At 46.7% G+C, this 17,730-nt stretch overlaps 1 protein-coding gene across 1 annotated transcript in view; it reads right to left on the bottom strand.

Moving 5' to 3' along the window:
* Positions 1 to 17,730, bottom strand: part of POLN (DNA polymerase nu) — a 151,486-nt gene that overhangs the window by 13,219 nt on the left and 120,537 nt on the right. Inside the window, 3 exon segments of the mRNA XM_045474955.1 lie at positions 216 to 364; positions 2,525 to 2,553; positions 6,029 to 6,043. Of these exon segments, the coding sequence (XP_045330911.1) occupies positions 216 to 364; positions 2,525 to 2,553; positions 6,029 to 6,043 (193 nt within the window).

The raw sequence follows: 17,730 nt of genomic DNA, 5'->3' as shown, positions 1-17,730 counted from the left end.
TTTTCCGACTCAAGGTTGCCTCAAGCACATCCTGGCTCTGGACCCTTGTCACACGGAGCCTTGTGGCCCCATTTTCCAGCAGGGGCTGGGCGCTCCCCCGGTGCCCTCCTGTCTGTCTGCCACCCCCCAAGTGAGCAGGGCTGGCAACCAGTGGGGACTTCGGGTAAGCAGGGGGGAGGGAGGGCCCTCACAGGCTCTGGCTGTGTCTGGCTCACCTGTCCGGTGACCCTGGGCAACGGTTGTTTGGGCAAAGTCCTTGATTTTCTTGTACTTCTGCAAAAAACTCTCCAAAAACTGGGCAGCTTCCGGCACAGTAATTCCAAGGCAAGCAGCAAGCCGCTCCTTCCCTGCACGGACAGAAACGCTCGAGATCAGAGGCGAGCCCGACTCACGCCAGCAGGGACCGGGGGCCCAAGCTGCCAGGCGGTGGCCACCGCACACAGGCGAGCCCGCAGAAGGGCCCTTGGGAGACTCTGGGTCTAGGTCCAGCTGGTCCCACTCGCATCTTTCTGGTGGGTCAGGATGGTGCTGGGTTTGGCTTCCCGGCTGAGTGCTGGGTGCTGCTCGGCCTCGACTGGTTTCTGTTACACATTCACTCACTCGACAGTATTGACTGAGCGCCTGGGCAGGTGCTGCGGGTGGGGCCGCGAATGAAGCAGATGTGGTCCCCGCTCTCAGCCTGTCCAGAGGGAGACCTGACTCCACAACTAGGGGACACTGGGGAGGGGCGCAGGGGAAAGAGGAAGGGAAACTTCCATTGCCAAATTATGAGAAAATGATACTTAGGAGCTCCTATCCTTGACATTTTTATTTGGAGACAGACACTTCCGGTCCAGACCGGTGTTTGTTCCCTAGAGGATGCAGGTGTTCTTGTGAGGCTTTTTACGGCAAGACCTCTGGTCGGGACGGCACCGTGAGTCCCAGCACAGCTCGCTGGGAAGATGCCGGGCCACACACACCTGGGTCTGAGTCCGGCTCTCTCGCCACGGGAGGCTCTGTGTGGCCTTGGGGAAGTTATCTGACCTGCAGTCAACCCCGCTTCCTCACCTACGACTCAAGAACACTAGTCTTGATCCCAGGGGGTGTTAGGGGAACCTGGAGCCAAGGCAGCAAAGCTCCAAGCAGAGCCTGACTCCCACTCGGTTCTCAGTAGGGACTCGTTCTCTCCCATTTTCCTCCAGAAAAGAATGTAATTTAAACAGAGAATGAGGAGAACGAGGAGACTGAGGAGGCTGGGGGCCCTGCTGGACATCAGGGTCACGGGCAAAGCCCTGGGCTCTGAGGGGCTGCATCATTGGAGGGAATCCCTTAGAGTCAAACGGCTGCAGACCTGACTCCCCGCAAGAGCACGGCCAGGAACAGCAGTGGACTTGCTGCCCTCAGCACCAGGCCCACCCTGGGGCCACGCTAGAGGGCACCCCAGGGGGCCTTTGGGAAAATCCAGCCCAGAAACCAGGGCCCAAGGGTGGGGACGGGGAGAGGCGGCCTCCAGAGGGACGGGACTGACTGACCTCAGAGATCCAGGTCTCTGTAGCCAGCCTGTGCCTAGCCCCAGCCAGCTGATGCTTTCGGTGGTCTGGACAGAAAGCGTTCGCACTGCTTGGCAAGGAAGAGCGGGGAAGGTTGTGGTGCCCCGTGTTCCCCAAAGTCTCTCCCAGCAGAGAGAACTCACAGAGCCCTCAGACCTTCCTCTCGCCAAGCTTGCCTGATGCCATTTCGATGGAAACGAAAAATTTTCAATTTCTCTTTCAGGGCTTAATTAAGACCAAATCAGAGCTTCGTAAATACATTACACTGAAATAATCCATGTCGAATTCTTTCTATGACATTCCAATCGCTGCCCCTCGGCTATGGCGGCCTAGTGGAAACCCCATTGGCTTTCAGGAAGGAGTCAAATGGCGGCTGGACGCCTCAGGCAGGTCTGGTCAGTGGGACCCTGAGTCTTCTCAGCTAAGTCCTTCCTCATGTCTAATCTGCTGTTAAGCCTCCTCAGTGGATGTTTTATTTCTGATACTGCAGAGTCCGGTTTTAGAATTTCCATTTGGTTCTTTTTATTTTCTGAGATTCCTATTTTTTCACTCATTATGAGCATGTTCTCCTTTACATCCTTCAGCAGTTATAACAGTGGCTTTAAAATCCTCGTCTGCGGATTCTAACATCTGGGTCATCTCAGGATTTGCTTGCATGATTCCCTTTTCTTTTGAGTATGGATCAAGTTATCCTATTTCTTCATAGGCTTATTAATTTTGTATTACATCCTGGATATTGTGAATGGAATGTTTTAGACACTCTGGATTCTCTTATGCTTTTTTAGGAGTACTGAATTTCTTTTTTTCTTTTATTTGAGGAAGAGAGAGAGAGTGAGCATGAGTGGGGGAGAGGGGCAGAAGGAGAGAGAGAGAGAATCTTAAGCAGGCTCCATAGTCGGCGTGGAGCCTGATGCAGGGCTCAATCCCATGACCCTGGGGTCATGACCTGAACCAGAATCAAGAGTTGGATGCTCAACTGACTCAGCCAAGCAGGCGCCCCAGTGATTTTCTTTTTTTTCTTTCTCTTTCTTTCTTCCTTTTTCTTTCTTTCTTTCCTTCCTTCCTTCCTTCCTTCCTTCCTTCCTTCCCTCCCTTCCTCCCTTCCTCCCTTCCTTCCTTCCTTCCTCTTTCCTTCTTTTTAAAGGAGGCAGTTAATTTGGCTAAAGCCAAACTTTAGACTTTGTCCCTGTGCAGTGGGAAGCAGCTGAAACCTCAGGTCAGTCCTTTCAGACTTAGCTGGCTGTCTGAAGTCTGCCCCTTCTTACACACAGTTAGGGGGCAGCCAGAGGTTTGGGCAGAGTTCATATCTGGAATTTAGTGTTCTCCTTTGGCTCTCTTTTTTCTGAGATTTCTCTCTCACTTTCCAGATTCTCCAGTTGCTTCAAACTCTGTCCTGTGTTTCCTCAAGCAAGTAACACTATGCATTTCTGCTGGAATTTTAGCCACCCGTAACACTGAGGCCTGTCTTCAGGCAAAGAGTTATTAAAAGGGACCTCACCCTGAACCATTCCTCCCAAAGGTCATGTTCCACTACCTTTAGGTGGTTGTTTATTATATTTTCCCCATAATTTATAGTCAATACCCATGGGAGGTAGTCGGATGGGAGCCACTCGGCCATTACAGAAGTCACACTTCTCCTTCTCAGTACATATGGCTCAGAAAGAATTCTTTTCCTTTATCAGGCAGAACTGTTGGGAATATTTGAAGGGCAGAGGTTGGCCAAGGTCCCTGTACCTGAAGAAAGCTTCTTCACAGGAGGAACAAATAATGCAGGAACTGCACAGGGAGAAGACAGAGACTCGGATGGAGACAGGAGGTCCAGTCGGTTCTCTGGGTTCTTGCCCGCGTGCCCTTCCAGGGGGCCTGTCACACTCCAAGGCCCCCACGCAGGATGACCCTTGACTCCGTGAGGGCTTGTGTTCCACGCTTCATGAGGCCAGCCCCTTTCACACAACCGGCCTCCTTGCTTGGGTCCCCTCGGTCAGGTTTCTGCTGTGTGAGTTGTGACCGAGTGCGGGCCCGGCCCCTCGAGCAGAGGCCGTCGGTGGGAGCATGAGTCACTCCCCATCTGAAATCCCATCTGAATGGGGTGACTCTTCCCACAGATGGCTAACGACATCGTGCATGCACTGCATCTGTAACTTTAGGATGATCACTCCCTTGTCTCCAAGTTCTCTTTCAACCCCTCGCGGATTTGCTAACAGTTTCTCACTCTTGTCTGAGCTCAGAGACACAGTGGGCCTCCAGGAGCGCCCGCTGCTGTGCCTGGAGCAGACCCGGCAAACTACGCGGCCTTCCCAGCTCTGCTCTGGCGGTCTGCCCGCCACTCCCGGCCCTACTCGGCACCAGAAACTCAGTGCTGCCCTCACGGGCCTGCTCGTGCGTCTCTTGTGACAAATGTCAGCCCATGGGAGCAGGCCCTGCACCTGCCCCTAAGTCCTCCTGTGCCCAGTTGGAGCCCGGCCCACGGCACGCTCCACACTCGGGGGGGCCTGCTGACCACACGTGCCTGGATGTGGGGGCGAACTTGAGTGCAGAACCCGTGGAGAATCAGGGTTAAACGGACTCTAGGAGCAGTGGGAGCTCAGAGCAAGACGGGAGGAGTCAGGAGTGGCTTCTTGGAGGAAGCGGGCCTGATGGGTACAGAGGGGCTGTCGGCAGGACGGCGCTGGGGCGCACTGGTAGTTGGTAGGTGGCTGAAAGAGGAGCCCGCGGGTCAGCCCTTGGGCCGGGTCCCCGGGGAACAGCTGCTCTGTGGTCACCACCAGTTCGGGCAGGGACGGTGCCCCCCGCAGAGTCTGAGGGAGGTGCGGGGACCAGGTGGCCCCACCTGCAGGCCGCAGCGAGGCTGCTGCGACCTGGTGTCCCCCCTGGGCACCTTCTCTGCTCACGTCACAGTCCTGCCACTCGACCGTCACCGTGGTCCTCACGCTGGTCATGCCAACTCAGGCAGCGCCTCTGCCCTGTGCCCCTGGCATGCAGGGCAGCAGTTTCCAGACCCTCAGCGGCACCTTTGTGCAGAAACCTGTCATTGCCTCTGGTTGGAAGCCTCTGGAATGCATTTCCAGAGGGTTCCCAGCAGCCCAGGAGACCCGACAGGTTTGCCCACCGGGACTCTGGCTCCACACGAGGAGGACAGCACCGCCGTGCACAGACATCGGCAGACGCGGTGATCTCCGTCAAGCTGGCCGGTGACGGCCCAACAGCAGAAGTGGAGGCTTGGGGTGGGAGCCCTGTCACCGACAGGGCTAAAAGCAGCCAAATTACTCTTTTCACCAACATCATGGCTAATGACTCACTGCTTATTACAAACTGGAGCTCTTTTCCTCTCCAGCAAAATTGAGGCGAATATTCCAGAAGGTGCCAGAGTGAAGACGGACTCTGAGCGCATCCTGCCATGTGCGTGACACTGCGCGGGGTGCTCGCCACACTCACGCCCGGCCCTCTCCCTGCGGCCCCACCACCGCACCGCCCCACCACCGCACCCACCCAGGGCACGCTGGACAGTGGGTCCCCAGCGTGGGGGCAGGCGCGGAGGGTGGGGCGGCTGGTCCCAGGCACCATCCAACAAGCCTACCTCCTCGCTGAGTGGGAGGTGCCTGGGGCACAGAGAGGTGGAGGGCCTTGGAGAAGGTCCCAGAGCCAGGAGGGGACGGGGTTAGGCCTCCAGCCCAGGCTGCCTGCCAGGGAAGCGGAGCCAAAGCTATTGTGTCTGTGACATGTGATTCTGGGGCACGATGCGAGGCACCCAAATCTAATGTAATTTGGTGGAATTCTGCCTCTCGCCCGCCCCCCCGCCCCCACCCCCAATAGTGACCCAGGGAGGTTCAGGAGCACAGCACAGGGAGGCCAAGAGGAGGAGACAGATGAAGGGAGTCTGAGTCATCCCGCTATCACCCACTGAGTTCAGTTCTTTCAGTTTTTGTCTTTAACGTTTATTCATTTTTTGATAGAGACAGAACGTGAGTGGGGGAGGGGCAGAGAGTGGGAGACACAGAATCCGAAGCGGGCTCCAGGCTCCGAGCTGTCAGCACGGAGCCCAATGCGGGGCTCGAACTCACAAACCGTGAGATCATGACACGAGCCGAAGTTGGTCGCCCAACCGATGAGCCACCCAGGCTCCCGAGTTCAGTTCTTTAAAGCAAAGTTTCTGAAAAATTGTACACTAAATGTTTTCACAAGTAGGGTCCAAAGACGACCCAGCTCATGGATTTGCTCAGTATTCCTCGTGTGCCCAGTCGTGGGCAGCACTGGCAGAGCTCCCGTGTCACGGGACTCCTTGGGACAGTGGGCCGTGGGAGCTTGTGGAGGGCCGCATGCAGCCCGGGGCCCCCAGTTCAGAAAGGGGTGTGTAGCAGACAGATCCTCAAGGGGCCTCCACGGTCCCACCTGCTGGTCTTCACGCCCTCGTGTGACCCCTACCCTGGAGGGTGGGCAGACCTGCCCCTGCCTCTCACCAGGCTCAGTGGAGGTCACGGGTATGTGACCTGATCACAGACGTCAGCGTGTAGCATCTTCCTGCTGGCTGTCAAGAGCCAAGCCACCTTGCGGTAGCGTGGGGACTCATGCGGCAAGAGCTGAGGGCTGCTGGTGTGCTCCCCGGTGCAGCTCAGGTGAGACCACCGCCCTGGAGCCCCGCAAACACCGAGTGGCCATCAATGTGTCACCCGGGAACAGATGGCCGCTGTAGTGGCCAAGACCAGCCGAGAAGGGACCGCGGAGCGAAGGAGAAGCACGAGGGTGAGCTCTGCGGGTGTGGGGTCCAGCAGACGCAGCGGCGTGCAGAGCCCGGGCTGGGGGCTGGGTAGGCCGGCGTGAGGCGCATTCCGGACCCATCGTGGGCGAGTCGCTTACGTCCTGGCGCCACGGTCACACTGCAAATGCGAGGTGGCTCTCCTACGTGACTGACCACACGTCTGCCCGATGTTCTCACACTGGAAGCTTGCCCCGTTTTGCTGCCTTTCCTTGAATGAACAAAGGGTCTCCGTGGCAGGGAGATGAATTCTCCCCTCGTGTCTGCACGAGCCCCTCTCCCTTGTTCTCTGAGGGAACGTCAGTGCTGTCCAGAGTCAGAAAGCCGTCTGATGAAGCAGCATTAAACTCTCAGAGCCCAAAGTGTGACAAGATCCAAACAGCACAACCAATAAATAGATATTGTGGACATACATCAAAGCCGCTCTCTGATCATAGAGAGTATACTGTCTCCTGGAGCACACACGGCATATTCACAATAACCCATCATACATCAGGACACACAGAGAACATCAAAAGGTTGCACAAAGTAAAAATGCTAAAATAACATTCTGATTACAGCGCAAGAAAACTAAAATTATAACCAAAACCAAACCAAAGAAATAAAAAACACGAACCCCATCTACCTAGAAATAAAACAAAAAACACTTCTTTCAGACAACTTTTGGGTGAAGATAAATACAAACAGAAATTACATTCACTTCTAATGAAAACACTGTATGTCAGGCCCAGGGGATTATATTTAAAGCGGTGAGGAAATGTCATAGCTCTAAACACCTATATTAATAACTGAAAGAATAAAAGTACAATTGACCCTTCAACAATATGGGGGTTAGTGTGGTGACCCCCCCCCCCACACACACAGCTGAAAATCCACATATAACTCCTGACTTCCCCCAAACTTAACTATTGAGAGCCTCCTGCTGACAGGAAGCCTTACTGATGACCCAAACAGTCAATGAACACATATTTTGTGTGTGTCTTTGTCATAGAAGCTATTCTCACAATACCATAAGCCAGAGAAAAGAAAGTGTTACGAGGAAAATCATCAGGAAGAGAAAATACACCTCTAGTCCTATCCTGTAGCAAAACAATCCACACGTACGTGGGCCCGTGCAGCTCAAACCTGTGTTGAGGGCCAGCTGCATATGAATGAGGTTTTCAACTCAAAAGACAAGAAAAGAACAACAAAGCAAATCGAAAGATCACATAGGAGGGAAACCATAAAGCTAGAAGAAAGGCAGAAACAGAAATTAATGCAGTAGAAAACAGCAAAACACTAGATCAAATTAATAAATAAAAATCCTCGTTTCTGTGAAAAATAAAATGGACAAACCATTAGCTGGTTTAATCAAAAGGAAGCAAGCACAGATACACAAAAGAAGAAACACAATAAGGGCAAACAGACATGCAAGAAGTTAAAAACACCTTATTTTGCAGAACTCTATGCAAATAAATGTAAAAGCTTACGTGACACGGACATTTCTGAAGAAAGCACAATTATAAAAATTGGACCGAGTAGAGACAACAACGAGACAGACCACGGAAGAATGGCCACAGAAGAAACAGAGAAAACGATGAAGGAACTACCCCACAAAACCCACTGACCTGGGTGGTCCTAAAGGGGAATTCTATCAAACCTCAGAGACCAGATAGTCCCCATGCTGTATAAATTGCTTCCGAGCATAGAAGATGAAGAAAAATGTCTTTCATTAAGTATAAAGGTTATACTAAAACATGACAGAGAGTATAATAAAGGAAAATCACAGACCCCATCTCCTATGAATATTGATTGATGTAATAATCCTAAACAGAATCTTGGCAAATGGAGTCCAACACCACACTGAGAAAACAGTACCCATGGCCAAGCAGAGTTTACACCGGGAAAGTAAAGTTGGTTCAATGTTAGGATATCTGTTAATAGAACTCACCACATTAATAGCACTAAGGAGAAAATCACATGGTTGTCTACATAGTTGTTGAAAAATCCTATGACAAAATTCAATACCCACTCCTACTAAAAACCTTTGAGAAAATAGGAATAGTGGGATACTTCCTTAAAATTATGACCCCTACACCCCAATGCTAGGGCTGGCGTCTCACTAAAGGGGAGACACCAGAGGCATTCTTACTAAGGTCAGAAGCAAGGCAAGAGCGCTCACTACTGCCAATACTATTTAACGTTGTTCTGGAAGTATTCGCCAAATGATCAGAGGCATCAGAATTGGAAAAACTTAAGAAAACTATCTGTAGCTGCAGATGACAAGGTAATATTCTGGAAATTCCTAGAGGCTCAACGATAAAATAATTCATAAAGTAGCAGGAAGTAAAATGCGCATAGCAAGTCAACAGCTTTCATATACACCAACAATCATAGCAGAAGACACGATGGAAGACAGGACCTCATTTGGTCTTGACTGAACTGTGCCAACATCACCAAGATGCCAGCTCTCCCTACACTAACCTGTGGACTTAATGGGGTCTCAAAAAAAATACCAACAAGCTTTTCCACGGAACCAGCCGCGAGCCCATGTGGGAAACTGACGTTCACATGGGAAACGGATGCACAGAAACAGGAGAGCTGGGGGCACGTGGCCACTCAGGCGCTGACACGGGCGGTGGGCCCTCTACCGTGCAGCGGTGTGCTACAGGTGCACGGAGGGACACAGCGCCAGAGTAGGACGGAGCGTTCGGGCACAGGCTGGGTGGCATGCAGAAATCCACGGGCGCGAAGACGGGCCTCCTGGTACATGGTGCTGGGGCAGCTGGAGAGCCGTTTGGGAAAGGCACCAGGAAACATGGCAAACTCCTTGGAACCTGGATGTGAGGACTTAAGTCCGGAGGCAGTGAGGGGGAAGACTGACAGGTCACCACCGCCGACGACCGAAACACCGCATCTTCTGTACTGTGTAAGATACCACAGGCAGAGTCAACAGACAAACACAAACTAGGAGAAAATATTTGTCACATCGGGGATGAAGGACTAACACCCCTAAGGTACAAAGAACTTTAAAAAATTGAGGAAACAGAAGCAAAGTTTCTCACGAAAGAATGAAAGTGTCCGGGAGACATAAGGCAAGTTCAGTCTGTGGCCTCCTGCTGGCTGCCTGGCCACGGGGTGGCGACGGGGTGATTCTGCTTTCGCACCTGCTTGTTGGGTGAGGGGGTAGTCAGCTCGTCTGCCCACGGGACCCTGGGTCTGCTGACCCTGCCAGGCGCAGAAGCGTCTGAAGTGGCCTAACACAAAGTACGAGGACTGCTTCGCGGTGTCAGGCTGAAAAGGAACCCGAGAAGTGCAGGTCACTGTGGCTGGGAGAGAGTGCCAGTTCTCTTGGTGTTTTCTCTTACTGGTTTCTAAAAATTAGTTTTATTGAAGTATCGGCCACATGTGATAAATTGCACCCATTTTAAGTGTACAGTTCAATGCTTTAAAAAAACACACACGGGGCGCCTGGGTGGCTCAGTCAGTTAAGCGTCCGACTTCGGCTCGGGTCATGATCTCACAGCTCGTGAGTTCGAGCCCCGCGTCCGGCTCTGGGCTGACAGCTCGGAGCCTGGAGCCTGCTTCAGATTCTGTGTCTCCCTCTGTCTCTGTCTGTCCCTCCCCCACTCACGCTCCGTTTCCCTCTCTCTCTCAAATATAGACAAACATTAAAAAAATTTTTGAAAATGCACACACGTATAAAACCACCAGCACAATCAAGACACAGAACATTTCTATAATTCCAGAACATTCCCTCGTGCCCCTCTGAGGTCAAACCACCCCCAATTCTGCAGCCCCAGTGAGGTGGAAATCCAATTACTGCCACTGTAGATTAGATTTGCCTCCTATCTTATATGAATGGAAGCATACAGTAAGTACTCTTTTGTGTCCGGCTTCTTTTACTTAGCTTAACATACTTCTAAGATTTTTTTTTTTTAATTTTTTTTTTCAACATTTATTTATTTTTGGGACAGAGAGAGACAGAGCATGAACGGGGGAGGGGCAGAGAGAGAGGGAGACACAGAATCGGAAACAGGCTCCAGGCTCTGAGCCATCAGCCCAGAGCCCGACGCGGGGCTCGAACTCACGGACCGCGAGATCGTGACCTGGCTGAAGTCGGACGCTTAACCGACTGCGCCACCCAGGCGCCCCATAAGATTTTTTTATTACTGAAGTATAGTTGACATACAGCGTTATAGTAGTTTGAGGTGCACAACACAGTGATTCGATAACTCTACGCATTACTCAGTGCTCGCCACAGTGAGTGTGGTCACCATCTGTCCCCAGATAGCGGTATTACGGTCTTATCGGCTACAGTCCTTGTGCTGTGACTCGTTCATTTTATTACTGGGAGTTAGTACCTCTTGACCCCCTTCATCTAGTTCATGCATCCCCTCACCCACGTCCCCTCTGGAAGGGGACGTATTTATGCGTCTGTTTCTAGTTTTGTGTTTGTTCATTTATCTTTTAGATTCCATACATAAATGAAATCATATGGTATTTGTCTTTCTCTGTCTGACTTATTTCACTTACCACCTAGACCCATCCATGTTGTCACAAATGACAAAATCTCATTCTTTTTTTATGGTTGAGTAATACTCTATTATACACACACACACACACACACACCACATCTTTGTCCATTCATCCATCGATAGGCGCTTAGGGTGTTTCCATACCTTGGCTATTATAAATAGTGCTGCGATGAACATAGGGGGGCATATGTCTTTTCAAATTAGTCTTTTCCTTTTGTTTTGGTAAATACCCAGTAGCAGAATAACTGATCATATGGTATTTCTGCTTTTAATTTTTGAGAACCTCCATACTGTTTTCCACGGTGGCTACACCACCTTACATTCCCACAACGCACGAGGCTTCCCTTTTCCTCCGCATCCTCGCCCACACACCTTATTTCTTGTCTTTTTTTTTTAGCCATTCTGACAGGTGACATGATAGTTCATTGTGGTTCTGGTTTGCATTTCCCTGATGACGAAGGATGTTGAACATTTTTTCAGGTGTCTGTTGGCCATCTGTATGTCTTCTTTGGAAAAATGTCTATTCAGGTCCCCTGCCTATTTAAAAAAATTGGATTATTATTGATATTTTTTTGGTGTTGAGTTGTATAAGTTACTTTTACATTTTGGATAGTAACCCCTTATCAGATATATTATTTGCAAATATTTTCTCCCATTCAGTAGGTTGCTTTTTTGTTTTGTTGATGGTTTCCTTCAACATCTTAAAAATATCTTAAAAATAAAAGATCTTGGGGCGCCTGGGTGGCTCAGTCGGTTAAGCGGCCGACTTCGGCTCAGGTCATGATCTCGCGGTCCGTGAGTTCAAGCCCCGCGTCGGGCTCTGTGCTGACAGCTCAGAGCCTGGAGCCCGTTTCAGATTCTGTATCTCCCTCTCTCTGACCCTCCCCCATTCATGCTCTGTCTCTCTATGTCTCAAAAATAAATAAACATTAAAAAAAATTAATAAAAAAAAGATCTTATCTTAAAAATAAAAGATTTTTATTTTGATACAGTCCCAGTAGTTTATTTTTGCTTTTGTTTCCCTTGCCTCAGGAGACATATCCATAAATATGTTGCTAAGGCTAATGTCCAAGAGATTATTGCTTGCATTTTCCTATAGGAGTTTTATGGTTTCAGGTGTCACATTTAGGTCTTTAATCCATGTTGAGTTTTTGCGTATGGTGTAAGAAAGTGGTCCAATTTCATCCTTTTGCATGCATCTGTCCGGTTTTCCCAACACCATTTGTTGAAAAGACCGTCTTTTTTCCCACTGGAGATTCTTTCCTGCTTTGTCATAGATTAATTGACACATAAGTGTGGGTTTTTTTCTGGGCTCTCTACCCTGTTCCACTGATCGACGTGTCTATTTTTGTGCCAGTTAGCATAATATTTTTGAGACTTACATTGCTGTGTATATCCTTAGTTCATTCCTTTCATTGCTGACAGTTTTCCAATGTAAGGATATGATACGATTTGTGTATCAATCATCTGTTGATAGATATATAGATTTTTTTGTTATGACTACTATAAATAAAGCTAGTAGGAACTTTGGCACAAGTCTTTTTTTACACATGTATTTTTATTTCTCTTGGATAAATACCTAAGGGTGGAATTGCCAGGTTGTATGCTAAACATACGTTTACTTTATAAGAAAAGGATTATTTTTTTCTAAATGGTTTACAATTTTATATTTCCAACTGCAATATATGAGAGTTGTGGTTGCTTCACATCATTGCCAACACAGATTATTGGTCTTTTTAGTTTAAGCCATTCTTTTGGGTACGGGGAGGTATCTAATTGTGGTTTTAATTTGCATTTCTGTGATAACTAGTGATATTGAACATATTTTCCTGTGCTTATTGGCATTTATTTTATGAAGTGTCTGCTTAAATCTTTGGGGGGTTACTTGCCTTCCTATCATTGAGTTGTAAGAGTTTTGTTTGCATTGGACAGTCGTCTGTTGCCAGAGATGTGTACTGTATTTTCTCCCAGTCTGTTGCTCGGGTTTTCATCATCTATTGGTATTTCCGGTGTCCTATCTATGAAATCTTTGTCCCAAAGATGAAAGGATCTTCTCTTATGTGTTCTTTCTAGGGTGTCTACAGTCTTAACTTTGATGTTTAGGTCTCTGATCCATTTTGAGTCGATTTGTGTGTGTGGTGTGAGGTATGGGTCAAAGCTCATTTTTTCAAAGTGGACGTCCAACTGCTCCAGCATCATTTGGGAAAATTATTCTCCACCCCTACCTGATTACATTAGCACCTCTGCTGAAAGTGAATTAATCATGTATGTAAGGGTCTGTTTCTGGATTTTCTTCTGTTCTAATGATCTATGGATCTATCCTTATACTAGCAGCACACTGTTTTGATTACTGTGGCTTTTTTAAATGTTTATTTATCTTTGAGACAATGCAAGAGACAGAGTGCAAGCGGTGGAGGGGCAGATAGAGGGAGACACAGAATCCAAAGCGGGCTCCAGGCTCTGAGCCGTCAGCCCAGAGCTGGATGCGGGACTCAAACTCATGAACCGTGAGATCATGACCTGAGCTGAAGTCAGACGCTTAACCGACTAAGCCACTCAGGCGCCCCTGATTACTATGGCTTTACCGCAAGTTCTGAAATCAGGTAAAATTCTTCAAAATTGTTCTTCCTTTTCAAAATCGTTTTCATTATTTCCCGTTGAATTTATAGGTTGATTTGGGGAAAACTGGTATCTTTTTTTTAAACACATTTTTTTTAATTTTTTTTTTCAATGTTTATTTATTTTTGGGACAGAGAGAGACAGAGCGCCCCAAAACTGGTATCTTAATAGTATTGTCTTCCAATCTATGATCATAGTATATGTTCCTCCATTGTCTAGATCTCCCTTTTTTTTTTTTTAAGTTAATTTGTTTTGAGAGAGAGAGTGCAAGTGGGGAAGCGCAGAGAGAGGGAGAGACAGAACCCCAAGTAGGTGCCGAGATGTCAGCACAGAGTCCGATGCAGGGCTCAAACTCACCAACCGTGAAATCACGACCTGAGCTGAGACCAAGAGTCGGATGCTTAACCAACTGAGCCACCCAGACGCCCCAAGATCTCCTTTAATTCCTCTCAGCAATGCTCGTAGTTTTCAGTGTGCACGTCATACACATATTTTGTTAAATTTATCAGAGTATTTAATGCTTTTGGATCCTATTGTAATTGTATTGTTTTACTTAAAATTTTTTCAATTGTTTATTGTATTATATGTAAATGCCATTGATTTTTTTAAATTAAAAAAATTTTTTTTTTCAACGTTTATTTATTTTGGGGACAGAGAGAGACAGAGCATGAACGGGGGAGGGGCAGAGAGAGAGGGAGACACAGAATCGGAAACAGGCTCCAGGCTCTGAGCCATCAGCCCAGAGCCCGACGCGGGGCTCGAACTCACGGACCGCGAGATCGTGACCTGGCTGAAGTCGGACGCTTAACCGACTGCGCCACCCAGGCGCCCCAAGATTTTTTTAAATTTAAATTTTAGTTAGCCAACAAACAGTGAAATATTGGTTTTAGGAGTAGAATTCAGTGATTCATCACATACACACCCAGTGCTCATCACAGCAAGTGCCCTCCTTAATACCCATCCCCCATCTAGCCCACCCCCTACCCACGCCCCTACTCTCTGCATCAACCCTCAGTTTGTTCTCTATCATTAAGAGTCTCTTGTGGTTTGTTTCCCTCTCTCCTTTCCCCCCTCCCCATATGTTCATCTGTTTTGTTTCTTAAATTCCACATGAGTGAAATCATATGGTATTTGTCTTTCTTTGATTGACTTATTTTGCTTAGCAGAATACATTCTAGCTCCATTCATGTCATTGCAAATGGCAAGATTTCATCCTTTTTGATGACTGAGTAGTATTCTGTTGTATATGTATATATATAATATGTATATGTATATGTATGTATACATACAATATACATACTATATATATATTCCATTGTGTGTGTATATAAATATATATACACAATGTTTGTATATGTATATTTATCTATCTATATTTTTCTATATATCTTCTTTATCCATTCATCAGTTGATGAACTTTTGGGCTCTCTCCATAGTTTGGCTATTGTTAATAATGCTGCTATCAACAGTGGGGTGAATGTGCCCCATTGAATCTGTATTTTTATATCCTTTGGGTGAATACCTAATAGTGCAACTGCTGGGTCATAGGGTAGCTCTATTTTTAGTTTTTTGAGGAACCTCCATACTGTTCTCTGGAGTGGCTGCACCAGTTTGCATTCCCACCAGCAGTGCAAGAGGGTTCTCCTTTCCCCACATCCTTGCCAACAACTGTTGTTTCTTGTGTTGTTAATTTTAGCCATTCTGACAGGTGTGAGGTGGTAGTTCATCCTGGGTTTGATTTGTATTTCCCGGATGATGAGTGATGTTGAGCATCTTTTCATGTGTCTGTTGGCCATCTGGATGTCTTCTTTGGAAAAGTGTCTATTCATGTGTTCTGCTCATTAACTGGGTTGTTTTTTTGGGTGTTGAGTTTGATAAGTTCTAGCTTTTGAATACTAACCCTTCATCAGATGTCATTTGCAAATATCTTCTCCCATTCTGCAGGTGCCTTTTAGTTTTGTTGATTGTTTCCTTCACCGTGCAGAAGCTTTTTTATCTTGATGAGGTCCCAATAGTTCATGTTTACTTTTGTTTCCCTTGCCTTCGGTGATGTGTCTAGTAAGAAGTTGCTGCGGCCGAGGTCAAAGAGGTTGTTGCCTGTGTTCTCCTCTAGGACTGTGATGGTTTCCTGTCTCACATTTAGGTCTTTCACCCATTTTGAAGTTATTTTTGTGTATGGTGTAAGAAAGTGATCTGGTTTCATTTTTCTGCATGTTGCCGTCCAGTTTTCCCAACACCATTTGTTGAAGAGACTGTCTTTTTTCCATCGGATATTCTTTCCTGCTTTGTCAAAGATTAGTTGACCATATAGTTGTGGGTCCATATCTGGGTTTTCTATTCTGTTCCATTGATCTGTGTCTGTCTTTGTGCCAGTATCATGTTGTCTTGATGACTACAGCTTTGTAATATAGCTTGAAATCCAGAATCACAATGCCTCCAATTTTGTTTTTCTTTTTCAGGATTGCTTTGGCTATTCAGGGCCTTTTGTGTTTCCATACAAATTTTAGAATTGTTTGTTCTAGCTCTGTGAAAAATGCTGGTGGTAGTTTGACAGGGATGGTAAATGGCATTGATTTGTATACATTAACTTTGTTTCCTATGCCCTTCCTAAATATTTTCATTGGTTCTAGTAGTAGCATCTTTTGTAGATCTCTTAGGATATTCTGTGTACATGATGGTGCTGTCTGCAAATAAAGATAGTTTACTTCCTTCTTTTCAAGCTGCATCCCCTTTATTTTTATTATTGTCTACTTCTGCTTTACTGCCCTGGCTAGAACCTCCAGCACAATGTTGAATAGAAGCATGGAAGTAGACATTCTGGCCTTGTTCCTATTCTTTGGAAAAAGAGCTGAGTTTTTCACCATTAACTAAAATGTTAGCTATAGGTTTTTCATATGTGCCCTTAATCATGTTAAGGAAATCCCTTTTCTATTTCTGGCTCACTGAAAATTTTATAATAAATAGCTCTTAAATTTTGTCAAATTCCTTTCTGCATCTATTGAGATAATTACATGGTTTTTCTCCTTTATTCTCTTAACATGATTAATTACATTGATTAATTTTTGAGTGTTAAGCTAACTGTGCATTTCTTGGATAAAGCCCCAGTGGTCAAGGAGTATTGCCCTTTTTCAATACTGCTAGATTTGATTTGCTAATATGGTGAAGGATTTTGGCATCTATGGTCACGAGGCATATTGGTCAGCAGTTTGCTCTTTGTGCAATGTCTTTTTTTAGTATCAAGGTAATTCTGGCCTCATAAGAAGAGAAATATTCACTCTTATCTTTTCTGAAAGTATGTGTAAAGGATGGAACTACTTTCTTAAATGTTTGATAGATTTTACTAGTGAAGTCATACAGCATTGGGAAGGTTTTTATTACAAATTCAACTTTTTTAATAGATAAAAAGCTTTCAAATTGTTTCATATTTTATCAGTTTTGGTAATTTGTATCTTCCAAGAAATTTGAGTTCTCAAATTTATGGAGATAAAATTGTTAATTTCATTCCGCTGTTATTCTTTTAATATCTGCAGAGTTAAGGCTGATGAGCCCTTTTTCATTCTTGATATTGCTGCTTTTTAAAATTTTTTAATGAGTCTCACTAGGGATTTATCAGTTTTTTTAAAATAAAGTTTTTAAAAAGTTTATTTATTTTGAGAGAGAGAGAGAGGCAGAGAAAGAGAGAGAACGCGTGGGGGGAGGGACTGACAGAGAGGGGGACAGAGGACCTGAAGCAGGCTCTATGCTGACAGCAGAGAGCCTGATGTGGGGCTTGAACTCACGAACCGTGAGAGAGTGGCCTGAGCTGAAATTGGACACTTAACTGACTGAGCCACCTAGGTGCCCCAGGTCTATCAGTTTTATTCATCTTTTCAAAAGTCCTGCTTTGGGTTTCTTTGATTTCCTCTATTTTTCTGTTTTCTATTATGCTGATATCTGCACCTCCTATCTTTCTTCTACTCACTAAAGGCTTAAGTTGCTTTTATTTTTCTAGCCTTTGAAAGTGGAAGCTTAGAAGCTTTGATCATTTATTGTTGACTTTCTTATTTTCTAATATAAGTATTTAGTGTTGCACATTTCTGAGTACATCAGCTGCGTCTCACATGTATCTTCAAAATATTTTATTTTGGGGCGCCTGCGTGGCTCAGTCGGTTAAGCGTCCAACTTTGGCTCAGGTCATGATCTCAGGGTTCATGGGTTCGAGCCCCATGTCGGGCTCTGGGCTGACAGGTCAGAGCCTGGAGCCTGTTTCGGATTCTGTGTCTCCCTCTCTCTGCCCCTCCCCTGTTCACTCTCTGTCTCTGGAAAGCAATGA

Source organism: Leopardus geoffroyi, chromosome B1, assembly GCF_018350155.1.
Source record: "Leopardus geoffroyi isolate Oge1 chromosome B1, O.geoffroyi_Oge1_pat1.0, whole genome shotgun sequence".
Lineage (NCBI taxonomy): Eukaryota > Metazoa > Chordata > Mammalia > Carnivora > Felidae > Leopardus > Leopardus geoffroyi.
Note: the sequence above shows the minus strand (reverse complement) of the source record. Positions and strands in the feature narration are given on the sequence as shown.